The following is a 19,103-nucleotide window of genomic DNA, read 5'->3' on the forward strand; positions in this document are numbered from 1 at the left end:
CCTGGCCACTCTATGTTTCTATTTAAACTGTTTCAGTTTTTAATTCAAAATGAAATTGACTTTTTTTTTTTCTTTCCTTTTTTTGAGTCTAAAGGCTGTTCAATATTCTTTGGAGAGCTCATTCCTGGAGCACATCTAAGCAGATTCCTATCAAAGCTCTAGTCAACTTAGGGTCTCATCATACACCTGGTAAGAAAGAATTACAGGACAGCAAGAGACAGAGATGGATCTTTTTTCATTCTTTTCATATACTCCTACAACATCTGTCACCGCAGCAGAATTCATGCAGACAGACACTATCATTCATTATAGCAATGATTTAGACAAAAAAAGCTAAGGACAAAAAGGTCAGAAACATGGGGTGTCGCCTCAAAGTGCAATATAACAAACTATGAAATAGCCAAACAATTGTATCTCGATGAAAAATCAAGAGATTTGACATTTGGATGTTTTCACAAACCTGCAGAAAGCCAAACCCATCTCCTTTATAAACAGTCCTGCTCCCCACAGGCTTTTTCCAATACTAGCTGCTTTTCTGGTGGGGAGAGTTCTCTTGTTACGCCAAAGAAATGGAGAAATGCCAGATCAAGTTCCCCACCAGCATCCTCAAAGGTAACTTGTCTTTCTCCAGCTCACAGTTTGGGCTCAGTTTTTCCCACATGATAAACCTCCCTGTATGTCCTCTCACAGTGCTTCTTCAGGACTCTGCTTCTGCTGCTTTAGTGAGGAGGAAGAGGACTCTTCATAAGTTTACACAGTAGCTCTGTGTCCTGAAGACAAGGAATGAGCAAGGGCAACGCCCAGGACAAGTTCCCGCTGTCTTGTTCACATTGGACCCTCTCTGGACATGGCAATGATTTTGAAATATTCAGGCTAAACAGGATTAGAAATTGAATCCAGAAAATTTTCAGAAGAAAAATGAGAAAGCAGGCAAGTAAGCATTTCTTTGATACAATTCAGCTGTTTGCTGAAGTCAAAGGAACTACAAAACTGTGTTCTCTGAGAGGCTTATTCATCAGGTCTACATGTGCTACGAAGTTCAGTTTTATAGGTAATCTAAGTCCTAATCTTTAAAAGAAGGCTGAATTTAGACAATAATAAGAAAATTACACTTGAAGAAATGTGTCCAGTAAAGACTGCAAAGTATGTGATTTTCCACAAAGTAACAGATGCAAAGCACAAAAAAATGAGAGAATATAATATTGCTTACCTAATGCTTTCATCTTCTACTAATGTTTTGAGCATTTCTGAAATGTGTTTCAGGTGTTGAGAGCAATGTGTAGCTGGCAATTAGGGAGGAAGGGAGAATAAAAATCTCAAGAAAAGTGATTTTTCATTTTTTCAAGTGCAAAGGTTCAGCTAGAACAGAACTAAAACAACAAAATTAACCATATTAAACTAGCATTTACTGCAATAAAGCGAGTATCGCAATAAAGCGAGTCACATGAATTTTTTGGTTTCCCAGTGCATATAAAAGTTATGTTTACACTATACTGTAGTCTATTAAATGTGCAATAGCATTATGTCTAAAAAAACCAAGGTACATACCTTAATTAAATAATACTTTATTGCTAAAAAATGCTAACCATCATCTGAGCCTTCAGCGAGCTGTAATCTTTTTGCTGATGGAGGGTCTTGCCTTGATGTTGATGGCTGCTGACTGATCAGGGTGGTGGTTGCTGAAGGCTGGGCTGGCTGCAGCAAGTTCTTAAAATAAGACAGCAATGAAGCTTGCCGCATCACTTGACTCTTCCTTTCATGAAGGATTTCTCTGTAGCATGCGATGCTGTTTGATAGCATTTTACCCACAACAGAACTTCTTTCCAAAGCGGAGTCAATCCACTCAAACCCTGCCACTGCTTCATCAACTAAGTTTATGTAATATTCTAAATCTTTTCTTGTCATTTCAACAATGTTCACAGCATCTTCACCAGGAGTAGCTTCCATCTCAAGAAAACACTTTCTTTGCTCATGCACAAGAAGTGACTCCTCACCCATTCAAGTCTTAGCATGAGATTGCAGCAATTAAGTCACATCTTCAGGCTCCACTTCTAATTCTAGTTCTCTTGCTATTTCCACCACATCTGCAGTTACTTCCTCCACTGAAGTCTTGAACCCCTCCAAGTCATCCATGAGGGTTGGAATCAACTTCTTCCAAACTACTGTTAATGTTGGTATTTTGACCTCCTCCCCTGAGTCACGAATGCTCTTAATGGCTTCTAGAATGGTGAATCCTGTCCAGAAGGTTTTCAATTTCCTTTGCCCAGATCCATCAGAGGAATCACTATCTATGGCAGCTATAGCCTTACAAAATGTATTTCTTAAATAATAAGACTTGAAAGTCAAAATTACTCCTTGATCCATGGGCTGCAGAATGGATGTTGTGTTAGCAGGCATAAAAACAATATTAATCTCGTTGTACATCTCCATCAAAGCTCTTGGGTGACCAGGTGCATTGTCAATGAGCAGTAATATTTTGAAAGGAATTTTTTTTTCTGAGCAGCAGGTCTCAACAGTGGACTTAAAATATTCAGTAAACCATGCTGTAAACAGATTTGCTGTCATCCAGTCTTTGTTGTTCCATTTATAGAGCACAGGCAGAGCAGATTTAGCATAATTCTTAGGGTCCCTAGGATTTTCGGATGGTAAATAAGCATTGGCTTCAACTTAAAGTCATCAGCTGCATTAGCCCCTAACAAGAGGGTCAGCCTGACCTTTGAAGCCAGGCATTGACTTTTCCCCTCCAGCTATGAAAGTCCTAGATGGCACCTTCTTCCAACAGAAGGCTGTTTTGTCTACATTGAAAATCTGTTGTTTGGCATAGCCAGCTTCATCCATTATTTTAGCTAGATCTTCTGGATAATTTGCTGCAGCTTCTGCATCAGCACTTGCTGCTTCACCTGGCACTTTTATGTTATGGAGATGGCTTCTTTCCTTAAACCTCATGAACCAACCTCTGCCAGCTCCAAACTTTTCTTCTGCAGCTTCCTCACCTCTCTCAGCCTTCATAGAACTGAAGAGGGTTTGGGCCTTGCTCTGGATTAGGCTTTGGCTTAAGGGAATGTTGTGGCTGGTTTGATCTTCTCTCCAGACCACTACAACTTTCTCCATATCAGCAGTAAGGCTGTTTCACTTTCTTACCATTTGTGTGTTCACTGGAGAAGCACTTTGAATTTCCTTCAGGAACTTCTCCTTTGCATTCACAACTTGGCTGTTTGGCGCAAGAGCCCGAGCTTTCGGCCTGTCTCGGTTTTTGACACGCCTTCCTCACTACGCTTCATCATTTCTAGCTTTTGATTTAAGTGAGAGATGTGCGACTCTTCCTTTCACTGGAACACTTAGAGGCCATTGTAGGGTTATTAATTGCCCTAATTTCCATATTGTTGTGTCTCAGGGAACAGGGAGGCCCAAGGAGAGGGAGAGAGATGGGGGAATGGCCGGTTGGTGGAGCAGTCAGAACACACACACATTTATTGATTAAGTTCACCATCTTGTATGGGCACAGTTTGTGGCACCCCAAAACAACTCCAATAGTAACATCAAAGATCACTGATCACAGATCACCATAACAGATATAATAATAATGAAAAAGTTTGAAATATTGTGAAAATTACCAAAATGTGACACAGAGACAGGAACTGAGCCCATGCTGTTGGAAAAATGGTGCCGATAGACTTGCTCAATGCAGGATTGCCACAAACCTTCAATTTGTAAAAAACGCAATATCTGCAAAGCGCAATAAAGTGACGCACAATAAAACAAGGTGTGCCTGTATTACTGTGTTTTCTTAGAACAATTCAGTGACAATGCCAAGAAGGGAGGTACTTCTAGGTATATTCTTCAAATTAGGCTGATGTACCCTTGTATGAGTTCTACCTCAGTATTAGCACATAACCAGTAGAAAAACATTCTCAGAGGTTCTTATACCGAGCAGAAATTGTTGCTCATGAAGAATTGTACTATTTAAGAAGTGGTTTCTTCACCTAAAAAAATTAATTTTGCAATCCAAAAGCCCAGATGAATTCAAGCTTACAGAGATAAACAGCAAGGCAATACACTAATTCTTATAATACACCTATCAGAATTTTCATAATGACAATTACTGGTATTGCAAGATAAGAATATTTAGTATCTTTACAAATCTCAGTAACTTGTCTTATTTCCTAGCATCACTGCTTTTACACTAAAAATAATGCATTCCTCTCTTGTTATCCAGCTTGGTTTTAGTTTTCTTTAAAGTTATATCTGTATTATTCTTACATAATAATTAGGTGTGCCTACAAAAGATACATTGAAAGAATGTTATAAAAATTGCAAAGTTAAAACACCCAATTTAAGGAAATGCCAAAATTTAAGTAGCAGGCAAAATTTTGTCTTAGGCCCTTTTAAAGTTATTTTAAGACATACAGACAATGCAGGTTTATGTTGTAAACATTTCATGAAGAAACTTACCGAAAGGTTGTCTGAGTAAAGCTTTTACAAGAGGCTGGTGATGGTGAGAGAAGTAGGCTTTCAGTGGAAACTTATGCTAAAATACAAAATTGTTATTTTAAGAACTTTCCAGTCAGTTTTCAAGAACAAATCCACAGCTACCAAACTTATCTAACATAGTAACTAACAACACAGTCTGAAGCAAAAGGACACAAAATTGATTCTAGACTTAATTTTAACATTTTGCATAAAGACAGAAAGAGGAAATGTAAGAAAGCTTGCTTAGAAAAAGTAAGTATTTATGGATTTTTTAATACACGCATTAAAAAGGATTCAGAGTATGATGAGAATTAAATCTTACTATTCCTAGTTTTTTTCACTATAACCACAAAAATCTTTATTCTTCTTTATTCTAATACACAGAGGTAAAAAGAGGTACTAATTTATTTACTTTCATTTTACTATGTACATGGGTTCATGGACCTATCCAGCTAAGAACTAGTAAGGTCCACAAAATCAGAGGGTACGATGTAGATTATTGCCTTATGCTCAGAAATGGAAAACCAAAACTCTTAGGATCTGATTCAGCACAAGGTAGGTAGCCACCGATGACAAATTCGCCCTCTGTTTAGCTGGGTGTGTGTGATTTGTACACTGTGAACATAGCTGCTTGTGCAATTGTGAGACTAACAGCAGCACACCTTTAATCTTTTTGTTCTGCAATCATCTACTACAGGCATGTCTAACGTGTAGCATGCACGTATAACTGCAATGTGAACTCTGTTTAAGTCACCATAGTAATGACCTAACACTTGTCTGGCTCCTTTCTTTTGCAACAGGAGACTATTCAATGAACAGACCATCTCTCAAAAGACAGACTTGGAAAACAGACTATATAGAATGTGATAAATTTCTGAATCCAGTGAAGACTGCATTTGGTTTAAGAAAACTCATTTCATTCAGATTTGGGAAATATATATGTCTTATAAACAAATGGAATGACACACACATTATTTTTCTTTTCTGTAAATAATAGTTAATTGAAATTACACTACACTAATATATACCGTATCCTCAAACACTCAGTGTATCACCGGTATTATAAGACTCTAAAAGTCTATTTGTCAAGTGGAATTAGCTTAATTAAAAATTAATAATCCCTATACTAAAGTATGTATATAGCCAATTAGCTTGCACCAAAAATCCCCATGAAAAAGCAGCCTTTGACACAGTCAGTAGCCAAGACAACCCACAGCACAAATTACATATGAAAACAGTATTGCAAGATAAGTGAAAATCGATTTTCAGCATACAGTTTAAGCACAGGAAAAATGTTTGCTTCCTACCACACAAGCGCAGTATTTTAGGCAGTTCATTCCTTACATAAACTATCAAAAACTACAAAACAAGGTACTAAGAGATAAAACAAGTTTGGATTGGCTGGATATAATAACTGACATAACAATGCAACATTTCTCACATAATAATAAACAGGAAATAAAAGTGAAAAAGCAATTTAAAATATTTATCCAGCTATTTAAAACAAATATTTCATTTCCAGGTGAAAACAGCTGACAATCATGAAATGATCAAGGAAAAATACCTTTGGAGGAAATCATAATTTCTATCAAGTAAGTACATAAGCTTTAAGTTTATAAATTCAAAACTAACAGGACCCAAATATCCTTAAGTCAGCTCTCACTATCATCACAAACTTGAAAAAACCCTGCTTGTACAAAACACAGAGGATCATCCCAAGAGTGGTTCCTATACACCCATTCTTAAATTTCTTTTTTGGTGACTACACAAATGGCCTTTTTTCTTAAATAAGTTTAAACCCCTTGCTTCCTTTATACCTTTTTCTGTCTCCCAAAACACAGAAGAGAAAGTCCGCTCCTAAAATCCACACCACTATTTTTTCAAACAGTCCTGTTTTTTTCTACATTTCCTTGTTCTCTCTAAATAGTCTGCAAAGTTATTAGAAGAGACTATTATTTTTGACAGCTGCCACAGTGGCATAGAGAATCATTTTCCTCCTACCTTGCAAACCTGTGCAGCTGCCAGACATGACCTGGCTCTCTGAATGGATTTTCGGATACATAAGTTTGCCTCACCTTTTTTCAATTAACTGTATTATAAATTCCTAAAGTCTCAGATGACCCAGCCAGATCCCTCTTCATCCTCTGTCATTAAGTGGTTTCACCCTTCTTATGTGAAACGTTAATGGAGCAAATTATGTCTTGTTCAGTGTATCCAGATACCACAAAGATGGGTGCCTTATGAATACATATAATATTGGTATGACAAAACAAATATGATCAGACTGATTTAAACAAAGTTTACAAAGCAATCCATGCCTGCATTCTTATATGCCAGGTCTTAGTTAACATTATGATTGATTCATAAACACCGAAGGAAGGGATTTTAAATTCTAATATTAAAGATACTACCTTAATTAGAGACCCATGAATCAAACTGTATATAAACTGAATGCAGGAAACCTACTTAACATTTAAAATCAGCTTCAAAAAAAAGTGGGCTGTAGTCCATGTCACAATGTTAGCAGATGAAGGACTTGCACCCTAAAGCAAATCCATTGCCTGCGCAACAGGTTTAGCCCTAAGATGCCTGAAGGGTGTGGGATCTTTACTTGTATTCTCCACCCAGTCACCCCCACCTCCCTAGGGCTACACAATGTGCTGCTGCCATGCAACCAGGGTGGCATAAAATCTGCATGTGCAGCACCTATATATTACACAAAGCTGCAGTTTCATCCTTAATTCATATTGCCTAAAGCCAGAAGACAGATTCAGTCACAATGCTAATTAGACACAAGTACATCACAAGTTCCAAGCTGAAGACCGAAACCTTTCTTAACTCTCATCTTCCAAAAAGATGCAGAAATCAAAGGAACTGGAAACTTTTTCAAGTCTAAAAGGGAAAACTATTAAACAGTAGGATGCTTTCCCAAATTTTTGTCATGCAGTTAAAACAAACAAACAAAAAAACAAACAAAATGGTAAGAATGTCAAATGACAGTGTGTTTTGGTTGCCTAAAAGAAGTATGCAGCCTATAAAAAAGAACAAGACTTCTCCAAATTCCCATTTTGAAATTTAAAAACAAGAAACCGATCCTCCTTTTGGTTAAAGTAATACACAACAAAAGTAATTCTACTTAATTGAGTAAGAGCAGTGTAAAAACTTGTGCAGGAGAAGAGTTCCTGAGCTGGAAAATTTGAAACTTTAGACTGAGGAAAGATCTCCAAAAGGCCACTGTTGAAGGTTACAAACTGAAAGCAGTATGTATTCTGGGTCTTTGACCTTTTGGACAGATTGACTAAAAAACTGACTATTTTGTATTCTACTTATGATTCTCTGGAAGAGAAGGGAAGGGGTTATCCCCTCCATTTCATTAATTAACAAAATCCTTGCTACTGCAGAAGAAAAACTAATTCAACAAATTAACTGCTCCTGTGTAAATCACAGTTTAGACTGGGGGATTACTCCAGAATAATGTCAGGTAAATTGCTCTTACATATTGGTTTTGCACTTCATTTTTCTTCTCAGGTGAAAATGTCTGAACTGAGCTATTGTTTAGCTCATTATATTCAATCACCATTCTTAACAGTAAAAAAGTTTTTTTTCTTAAAAATTTCATCTTTTCATTGAAAAAGAAAAAAAGCCACTAAAATAGATCTCGACTAACCTGCTTGTTATCGTTCTGGTGAGCCTGAACAAAGAGCTGTGTAAACACCTGTATTATGGTCATAACTTCTGGAGCTCCATCAGTTTCCAGTAGTGCATTCCTAAGCATTGAAAAGTTAGAGTATGACAGATCAGATTATTAGTGTGCCAATCACATCACTGTTAATTGAAAGAAGGGGGAAAAAGTACATTTTTTCTATGCTGTAGCCTCAAGCTGTGTCTGAACTCATCAGGCTATTATGCCAGCATGAAAACTGACAGAACTACTAACTTTGCAGGCATTTTTTAAAGAAAACATATGTTAACTATACAAATAAACTATATGTATTATGTATATACAATATACACACAGACATAAAGAATTTCCCCTAGCCGTAGGGGAAAAAAGAGAATAAAATTTAAAAAACAGACTACCACAACCTTAATTTTCAGCATCTGAATAGTCTTACTGGGTTCAACGCAACTATTCACAAGCTTACAGTTAGGTGTGCTTTAGTGCTTTGCTGGCCTGCATCCCACAGGCCATCTCAAATTAGAGAAAAAGAGTAATCTCCTGGGATATGGTACATGGAGCAAAAGAAACATAGTTTGACTATGACTGTTAAGTATTGCACTTCTACTGAAGCAAGGGAAACAAGCAAAAGAAAAAAAAAGTTACACATTTAAAATACTAAACAGGAAGACTGAACTTAAATAATACAGTTGGCATTCAGTCTCTGTGACTCGTTAGTGATTGTTAAGCAATGAGTCAGAAACACAAACAGAAACGAATATATACCAAAGGTGTACTCTAAATCAGTAATTGCTGCAGATGTAATTAGGGACACACGAATTTCCAAGTGCTTTCACTGGTGAAATCATAAAAATCCATTCTGGAGATTTTATATGTCAGGAAGGTGAAAGCCTTAATTGGCCTTCCATAGGGCACAATGATTCCCTGAGCAAATGCAGCAGGAAAAAATATGGGCAGCAGAGAGCAATTTTCCTTATCATCTTTGAAAGACACGTAATGTTAAGGAAAAAAGAGTTCAGAGTAAGCTGCCACTGAGATATCACAGTGTTTGTTATTAGGGACTCATCTCTTTCCATAATGAACTGCAAGATGGGAACAAATAACACACTTCTGTAATTCAGAAGTTTCACAAAACCGGAGGAAAATATAATCCCTAATATAAACACAGAAATATTACGTAGAAATTCAGACTCTAGAATTCTGTGCATATCCACACACAATAATAAAATAAGCCTCTACTTGAAAAAAAGAAAAAAGTTTATGTCTGAGATAAAACAGTCTAACACAATCAAGCTCAACAAGAAGAATACAAAGAGCAAGAAAAATTATTCCTGAAAGAGACATAAAGTTGAGATGTAGGCTTCTAACAAAGTATTGCCCCCAAAAACATAACTGAAGTTTTGCGCCAGGTGTAGAAAGCAATAAAGTAGAAGTTCTATTTCTGCAGCAGCTCTCTAAAGCCTCCCATGGGACCAAATACAGAGTAGTGTGCTAATTTCTGGGCAGCACTTGAAAAAAGCTAGAAGTATGTCAGAGAAGTACAACAAAAATGAACACAAAGCTGCAGAAACAATTGATCTCCAAAAGCAGGCGAATACGTACAGCTTCATTTAATACTAAGAGGAACAGAAACACAGTATTTTTTAAACAAATTAAGGGTTTAATGCCAAGAAAGTAAAGGAATTACTTGATGCAACACATGAGCATACTAAATAGACACAATGGAAAGCAAGCAAGAGAGCAGACTTAGACTCTTCAGCTGAACAACAGGAAAACATGCTGAATTTCTAAAATCATTTGGAACATTAAAAAAAGACAGTGCAAAGTATTATTTGGAAACACTAATAAGCCAATTTTGTCTCATTACACCATCATTATGGACAGCCTCCAGCTTAAAACATTGGTACAGGTCTGTTCAGAAGTCGTATCAACCCTCAAGTGCATTTTTCCTTGGGAGAGTGACTGGTGTCGACTTCAACCGTTCAAAATATGCTAACCCTGCTCAGGAAATGGGCCACAGTAACAGAAAGGGCTGCTACAGCAAAAGCTGCAAAATGGTTCCCTCTCACAATACAGCAGTCTACAATTTCTGCAGCAGAGATTCTTCTGTCAGTACCTGCACAAACCTAAACATGCACACACAGACACATAAACACACACAGATACATGAACGCCCCCAAACACATGCACCCAGAAGCTGTTTTTCCTTATAAAGCAGGAGCTTTGATGAATGAGGACTGTCAGTTTCTTGTTAGCACTGAGTATATTATTTTGTATCCAAATTGTAGTACTGTCTAGGATAGGGGTAGATTACTGCAAAAGAATGGTAAAATAACAAAAAAGTCAACTGAAGAGAAAAAGCCACTGAAAATTGAGTACAAAGGACTGGAAGCCCCCATGTGGTGAACAATATATATTACCTGAAAAGTATTTTAAAATGCATTCAAAAACAGATTCTTTACTAACAGGCAGATCAACAGTTTAATGCCATTAAGAGCATAGCTGATGTCAATCCTGAAAGATTTTTCACACAATTTTAGAGATGTCACACTAATAAGTGCAAATGTTTTAGCTTGACTCCAAGGTCTTCATGCTGCCACGGGCCAAGTCATTACCGAGCATATATATTTCTTACATTAGATCATATTTCAATGACAAAACCCTACTAAAACACAAAATAAATTCATATTTTTACTTTACAGGCTAAAATACAAGGTAGTCAATTGTATCAATAATTGTTACAATGCAACTTCCATATAAGTTTCATTTTAAGATTAACATTGGCTATTATTTGTCATATGTGTCACAGAAGAGTACAGTGGCACGCAGCTAAAGAATAAGACGTGCAGAAATTATAATACATCACAGATTATAATACTGCATATTCATAACTAAAACCTCAATGTTTAAACTGGTCATTTAAAACACTTCCCAATACAATTTCAAAACTTACTTGAAAATTTCATCAACAATTCTGAAAATGGCAGGATGGCTCGCTGCTTGTGGCTGTTGATAAGCAAATGAAAGGAAACAGTTCATTAATTAATAAGAAGCAACTCAAACAACTGTCACTGTATAATTTGTAACTTAACCCATGGATGCTATTATGCTGCAATTACTAAACTATAGATCTCATATCAACCATTATTAAACACTCAGATTCTCTCACAATTAGGTTCTTAAAAATAAGTGCATCAGGATCAAGAAAGGAGACCCACAGCAATACCAAGCAGGCTAAACATCTGATAAATACAAACACCTGTGATCCCAAACTATTTATGACAACGATCACTAAAAATACTGAGGGTGGCAGACAGATGAAACAGGTTATTGCATGCAATTGCTGGAGACAAGAGACGGGGAGCAACTTTACCAGAAGTTTTCTTCCTGTCTTTACAGACAATCCCTTTGGATGTGTTTTGTGATTCTTGCTAAATCAACAAAATTATACACCAGAAATTAAATTTGTAGCCTTATCTCCTCTGTCTTTAATACTACCACATGCATTTTGATCCAAGATATTTTTCCACAGTATTATGTTGTTTTATGAATTTCAGAGTTGCTAATATAACTTAAATACCTCAGTGCATCTTAGAGATCAAACTACATTTTTTTTAAACTAGTGAAGCTTTTTATCTTCATGGTGCTAGCATACAAAAGGCTGTTTTAAGAAAGTTGTTACATTAAACACGCATTAGTAAACATATTACTTTTTTAATCCCATATTCATAAATTCTAAGATTTCTGTAGGCTTTTATACAGTCCCAGGATTAAATAACCATTTATATATTCCCCCTCATATATTTATCTAAGAAAAAAAAAAAGTAAATCCTATTATGCCTTGTCTTTTCTGAAGTTAGCACCTGAAGATTTGATGAGAACATAATTCTTGAACAATCTGGAGTAAAACATGTCTAATAAAATGCACTTTATAGACTTCAGGATGCATGGAAGGATTAGAGCATTTACACATGGTGTTTATTGTAACAGCTCTAAGTGCTTGAAGCACCATTCCAAAGAAAACTTTTCTGCATCTGGTTCAGGCTAAAAAGTACCAAGTAGAAGATAACTTTTTTTAATCGCATGCAGGCTGAATGAGAACTTTAGTTTGTATGATAATCTCAGAAAATAGACAACTTTTAACATAAACTGAAAAGTTCTGAAAAGGCCAGCTGCTTGCTTCTTACAGTTGTCTTTACCCTATTGGAAATACTAGATGACACCTCATTTTCATCTTTTACCACACTTTTTCTGTCACAGGGCTGCAGTAAAGTTGTCCTATTGAACGTATGCCACCTAGTGTTCAAAAGCATTTACAGTCAGAGGTTAAAAAAGTGTGAAAACCAGCATGCAAGTCACTGCAAGGCTGAAGTCTCCAAACTTCCATTACTTGAGGGAGAAAAAAACTGGGTGGATGACATAAAAAAAGAACTTTCATAATGACATACAAACCCACAGTTGCCTAAGACTTTTTGACCGTGTTACTAGGAAGGATCTAGCAGCACACTGCTGCAGTTATCAAGATCAAACTAAGGTTCCTTTGAACAAGACCAAAATAAATGTGCTCTGAGCAACAATGAAAAAACTTTCCACTCTTTTGACAGACAGCAACTAACTACAACACTCATTTTAAGAACCCCCTCTAATAGCTCCTTGTATTTAATACACTGCTGAAATTGATATGAATTTCATCGCTGTTATTAAGCAGGAAAAAAAAATCACTGATTGTTATCTAATTTCACAGCAAGGTTTTGATCAATGTGTTGTATTCAATTCATTTGCGAGTACTGAAAATGAGAGTATTTATCATGGCACAAAAGTTTCCAAGGCAATTTGAAGGTGTGCCTTTTGTGTAGCATGTCCACACTGGAGCAGTGGCAATTCTGGAGTCTGGGAGGGATTCTCATAGGGTTTTCAGGTTGCTGATTTTATCTCCTTACTTTTTCAAAATAGGACATTTTATATTTTAATAATCTTGTTTGCAAATATGCAAGATTTTCCAGATAAAGCTCAGATAATCTAACACCCTGTCTACTGGGAACTTGTTCCATCCCTTTTAAAACATGCACATCCCGTACAGCACAACGCACACTAAGTCAAAAAGATCCAGACACAGGAAACTGGAATTGCATGTGTAATATAATTATTACAAATTTTAAGAATGTGTATGCTTCTTCAAAAAGAAAAATGAAGAACACAAAAACATCTTTAAAAGAAACAAAACTTGAAAAAATATATTGTAACATGAACTATTACACATTCAAGTTCTACAAAATTTCAGTCCTTTTGTACCTGATTTATTATCAGAAAGTAGAATCCTCAGTAACTCATTTATTACCATAATACAAAGCCAGCACTGAACAAAGATAAGAAAAATACATCCGCATCTATATTAAGATGCATGTACATGGTGCGCAGAAGAATATAGTAGTAGTCATCTATAGTAGTCATCTATTGTTTTTTACTCTCATCATAGCATTCTTTATAACAATCACAAGTAAGAATAAACATAAGGAAACAAATTGTGCTCAAGACCACACAGCAACAGAGTTGAAGTGATAACACCAGAAATTCCAGTTCTCTTGACTTCCAGACTCTCATGCAATTATTTGGACAGAACACTTCTACAGTTAAACACATCTAGCTTTAAGAAACTACTACACTTCTTTATTTAACATGTTTGCATTTCCAAATTTAAATTTTCCTGTATTCCTGAATTTTATGTAAGTATTTTTTAATTAATATATCACTCTTTTTCTTCTACCAAGTGCTAAATATGCTTTTATTTTCATGTCATTTTGAAAGCATGAATATCTTTTCACAAAATTATTGTATTTAAAGCCCTCCTGATTTCATCAAAATTATGAGTAAATTGCACTATTTCAAATGTTCTACCATAATGACACAGCTTTTGAAGACAGACAAATTGAGGAAATTATTTGTGACTTAGCTGGACTATATTACAACAGCAGCAACAAGAACAACAAGGTGCTCATTTTTTCTCTCTATCCTTTCACCTTCTTCCGGCACAGTGGCCAGTGAAAGGTGAGCATGGATCTGACTAGACTAGAAATCTGGCAATGAGGCAAAGCAAGAGGGCTGAAGTGAAAACAACAGCAAGGGAGGCCTCAGAAGGAGAACTCTGTAAAGCATAACACATTTTTGATTCTGGACCAGACTTAAGAAAGTTGACAGTGTGGAAAAACAAAAAAGAGGAATCACAGAATGGAAAAGGAGAAGATGACAAATTTAAAGCACTCTCAACCTATAGCAGAAGATTAGGGTTTTCTGACAACATAACTTTGAAAGAAAGAAAATTACTTTGAAAAAACAACTAAAAACTGAACATGATTGACACTAATTTGTTCACGTTAGTTTATGTAAGTGCTTTACGAATCTGTTTACATATACATACACACACACACACACACACACACACACACATATTTATCCCCATGCTTTTCTGGTAAAGCATAAAATACCTAATTTGTGTATTTATTTTAATTTTAGTAATTAACTCACACATAGAAACCTTAGCCCTACTTCAAAAAGGAAGACATCCTTTCACATACCAAATTGTTAAGAAGCAAAAGAGCATTTGCGAAGGTCATTTCACTATAAGCAACATGTGTAACACTTAGCTTTTGTATTTATTACTTCTCAGTAACTACAGAATTTCCAATATTAATTCCAGTTTCCCCGAAAGAACACAAACGTAATTAATAGCATACCATATAAAACACAAGTTAGTGGACCATCACACTGCAATTACTTTTGGAATTCAAATGTAGTGGTATTGCATATCAAGTTTCTTTCATAATTAAAACATAGTAGTTTACCACTATCTGGATACTCTATATCTTTATGAGGTTTATCTACATTTGGTTGCTCTATCAAGATATTTTGCTTTGATAAATGACTCTGATAATGCAACTATGAAACAGCTTATTCAAGCTTCCATCTTATCATATAATATAATCAAATCACTAATATATTTCTGCCTATTTGTACTCTACTGGTTTTACTGCAAACAGAAAAAGAAAAGTCTAAATCAATCAACTTTTGTCTCATCATTCCACATTTTAATTACCATATCCATAAGGCAAACTGAGGTCTCTTCCTGAAAATACCATAATCCTACTGTCAAAAAATACATTTCCATATGCCTAAATAAATATTCAGATATTTTTAGACAGGCTAAATTAATCATACTGTTGGATTCAAAATGCTCACTGATCTTAATATCACACAAGTATGTTTATAATACAGCTTACACAGATATCATTAGACATTTTAAGCCATAATTTTGGGTTCCTTCTTTGATGCCTCTCTGAAGCTTCTCGCCCTTTTTCAGTTGCCATTCCTTCTCTCTTTTGTATACTCTCTCTCTTAATACATTACTCTTATCAACAAGCAAAATCCACCTTCAAGCTAGTCTCACCCTTAGGCCCACATTCATACCACTTCTTGTCCACAGGATGTCCTCTCTAAACCAGCATTCAAAGCTGCTGCACTGGTCTTTCCTCCCTGTGCATACTTTCCTTTGAAAGCTCAAATTCTCTGGAGCAGAGGCAAATAGGTACAATCTAAGTAAGGTCCCATCCTTTTCAGGCATCAGGATGTGAAAACAATTCAAATATGAAAATAATTAATAAACATTAAATCAATAATTATGATAAAGATTTTACTTCCTTTTATATATAAAAACCTAGGTTTTTTTCTGAGCTATATATGGTACCCTGTACTATATTCAACTCATATATTGTGTTCAGTACAGAAAAATTATATGCACAGGCTATTTTATAGTCTTGTCTTCTGGAACAGCTAGATCTCAAATGATGCATAAGTACTGCTGACATGAAACGCTTAAGAGATTTGCAGGCATTGTAAATGACCCTTGAAATAGAAATTTGCAGATTCAATTAAAAAGGAAAAAATTCTAAATGTATCATTTCTTTTCCTTTTAAAATACATACTATAAAATTTTATAGGGTGAAAATAAGATATCTGTCTTTTTTGAGTGAGCTCCACTTTATGAAATATAGAGTGTAAGTGCATAGCACATGTTTACATTTAAATTTACATTTAATTTTGCAAACTAGCATAAGTTTGGAGAAGGTGCTGTGTCATTATGTTTTGTAAAAAGAAAGAAGATAATTGGTGAATTTTGTAGCATAGCATTTGAAATCAAACTTTAATTATAGTTTAGCAAATGTTTTACATTAAGAATTTTGTTCATGTTTGCATGCAAAACCAAGAAACCAAACATTCCACAATAAAATATTCTACAAAGCATTTCAATTGTTTAAACTGCTAAACTCCCAAGGGCACAGAGACGTAAGTAAAAACGGAATCAAATCCTCCCTCCCAAAAGCTTCTGATTTTTAAAGAGAAGGGCAGGTATTTGCACCCCCACCAATCAGATTCTCACTCTCTTTATCTTTCCTTGGTCTATGGGTCAATTCATTCTTCTATCAATTTAGCATAAAAACTAAAAATTTAAACGATACTTGTAAGATTCAAGATTTATCTTTGTATTAGCAAGTTATATGCCACATGACAGCCCTTCTCCCTCAAAGATGCTGCCACATATTTTAGAACACTTCATCAACTCTTGAGCAGAAAGTACAGAATCAAATATACTACCTGCTGTACATACCAATAATGAATCTTTTATGACACAAGCTACTTCTTCCAGTGAAGTCATCTGAATGGAAACCAGCTGGTCTAAAAGATATAAAGTAGCTTTTTCAAGGCTTGGTAAGTGACGAAGCCATAGGCTGAAGACAGCTGGTACAGAGAGGGAGATCTTCTTTCTGGTTTAGGAAGAAAATATTGTTTTCACTGAGAAATTGGAAGACAAACAAGAGCACACATGGCAAAAAAAGACAAAGAAATCAACCTGCAGCAAAACAGACAAAACCTACTTTACAGTGCTCTGCTCAACAGGCAGGACCGCAACGCTTTCTAAATGTGACCGTAGCTTTATCAAATAATAATGCCAAAGAATAACAGGGAATCACCAACATATACAAATGAACCTTAATACAGGTCTTTACAAATCAAAAATTCATCTCTGCCAGATCCCAGCAAGTGGAAACGGAGGGTTCAAGTCTGGAGTTCCTTAACTCTCTAGAGAAATAGTCTGCCTCATGCTCCCTCTCTTTAAAACCCAGGCTGTTTCCTGTACACCTCTCTACTAGAAAGTGTCAGCAGCTGACAGGCAAGCAGAAAGATTCTACGTAATTTTATTGTTGGCTATAATTCAAAGCATTACCTGGTCTTTGCAAAGAAATAAGAAAACAAACAAGGTAGATTGATTCTTGAGTCCACCAACATTGACTGAAACCTTTTGAAAGAGAAATGTTTAAGAAGGTATCATCTCTTTTTACCTGAAGCTTTCAGCTATAACTCAGCTGAAATATAGTATTACATCATTAGAAAATAAAGGGCATAGCATATAGCGAGACAGCAACATAATATGTGTGGACCAGGCACAAATCAAAAACACATTACAGAAACCACCCAAGAAGAGATACTGGACCACAAAACATCCATAACTAGAAATCTATGCCTTGTCCTTAAATGAAGTGAAGATAAAACCCCTAAAATTAGGCAGGGAGAGTACCATGTAGAGCTACTGATAAGAGAAAAACATAACAGAAAGATTTAACAGCTTTTTAGGTTCTATTTTTCAATGTATGTATTTTAATCACTGTCTATATATCAGCCTTCAGAATTCTGATTGGCACTGAAAAGCCATATATTTTCCATTCAAAACTATTTCTTGCACAGCTTCAATTAAAACTGTATGTCTGTAGGCAAGAAGAAATATCAAAACAAATATTTAGAACTTCAAAATTGTTAAGCTCTGCCTGATTTCAAAATGCTGTATAATTAATATATAAAAAATCATTATTAAAAATATGCATATTAGAGCAAATTAAGAATTATATGAACTTTTTTATTTTTCCCTAAGTCCCTTTCATTGGATTTTTTATGATAATATGACAGATAGTATACCAGAAATAGAAATCTAAGAAGCTTACATAGAGATGTTCCAAATCTCAAACTTAAAATCATATAGGAAATAAACTGCAGTCCTCATCTTTCTGCCACTGTACTTGTAAACAGTCCCAGTGGGACACCTCTGAGTTCTCTGAAACACTGCAAGTCACAAGCTTTCTCCTAGCACTTAGTGACCCTAATTCATGGAGCAGGCTACACCAGAAGGAATGTGTTCAGAACACAATGACAGCATTAGGGAACACACGGTTCAATTATTCACATTGGGGGGAAAAAAAATTACATGCACACCCCTCTTAAGATTACATGAGCTTTAGTGAAAGGCCAAGAGTATATCATGCAAAAGATGTCCAAGTCCACACCCATCCTCAGAGAAACCAAAAACTTTTGTCAGAAACCCTTCATGAGTCATGCAGGCAAGAGCAGTACGAACTGAATTATTTTTGCTCACTGTGGTGAACAAGTAGCTCAAAGATTAAACAAAGGGCAGTTTACTTCAGTCAGAAGAACTTTTTATGACCCTGTAAAGTGTTCAGACTCACATTACAAAGTGTCAAAGGTATGTCATGATCAACTGCTGGCTCACTGACATGAGAATAGACCATCCATGCTGAGTTATGTACTTGCTCTGAGAAAATTTTTCAAATTTTATTACTGCTTGTGCAACAGGTTCATCAGAAGCCACAGAAGACAGACAAATGAAAGATTGTTCACTGTCTTTTTGGGACACATCTTTCACTAAAGATCTCCAGATTCTTTTTTCACTAATTTCCCTCAGCTTTGAAGAAATGTCTAGAGGCATTTGTACATAACAGATTAGCAATTCCTCTTTTCCACTAGTTAATATCTTTTTGATGGAGCTTTCAAGGAAACAATGATGTATATAAGAATCTTTATCTGAACATCTCAGAGATAATGCTGTTGAGTA

The 19,103-nt window shown here is 35.7% G+C and overlaps 1 protein-coding gene across 2 annotated transcripts in view; it reads right to left on the reverse strand.

The window, feature by feature from the left end:
• FANCC (FA complementation group C) overlaps window positions 1-19,103 on the reverse strand; it is a 90,546-nt gene that overhangs the window by 10,194 nt on the left and 61,249 nt on the right. For both annotated transcript variants that reach the window (XM_067316224.1, XM_067316225.1), the window contains 5 exons: window positions 16,809-16,965; window positions 11,103-11,155; window positions 8,138-8,237; window positions 4,453-4,528; window positions 1,211-1,283 (listed from right to left, as the gene is read on the reverse strand). In XM_067316224.1, the coding sequence (XP_067172325.1) occupies window positions 1,211-1,283; window positions 4,453-4,528; window positions 8,138-8,237; window positions 11,103-11,155; window positions 16,809-16,965 (459 nt within the window). The remainder of the gene's footprint in view (window positions 1-1,210; window positions 1,284-4,452; window positions 4,529-8,137; window positions 8,238-11,102; window positions 11,156-16,808; window positions 16,966-19,103) is intronic.

The sequence above is a fragment of the Apteryx mantelli genome, chromosome Z (genome assembly GCF_036417845.1).
Source record: "Apteryx mantelli isolate bAptMan1 chromosome Z, bAptMan1.hap1, whole genome shotgun sequence".
In the NCBI taxonomy this organism is placed as follows: domain Eukaryota; kingdom Metazoa; phylum Chordata; class Aves; order Apterygiformes; family Apterygidae; genus Apteryx; species Apteryx mantelli.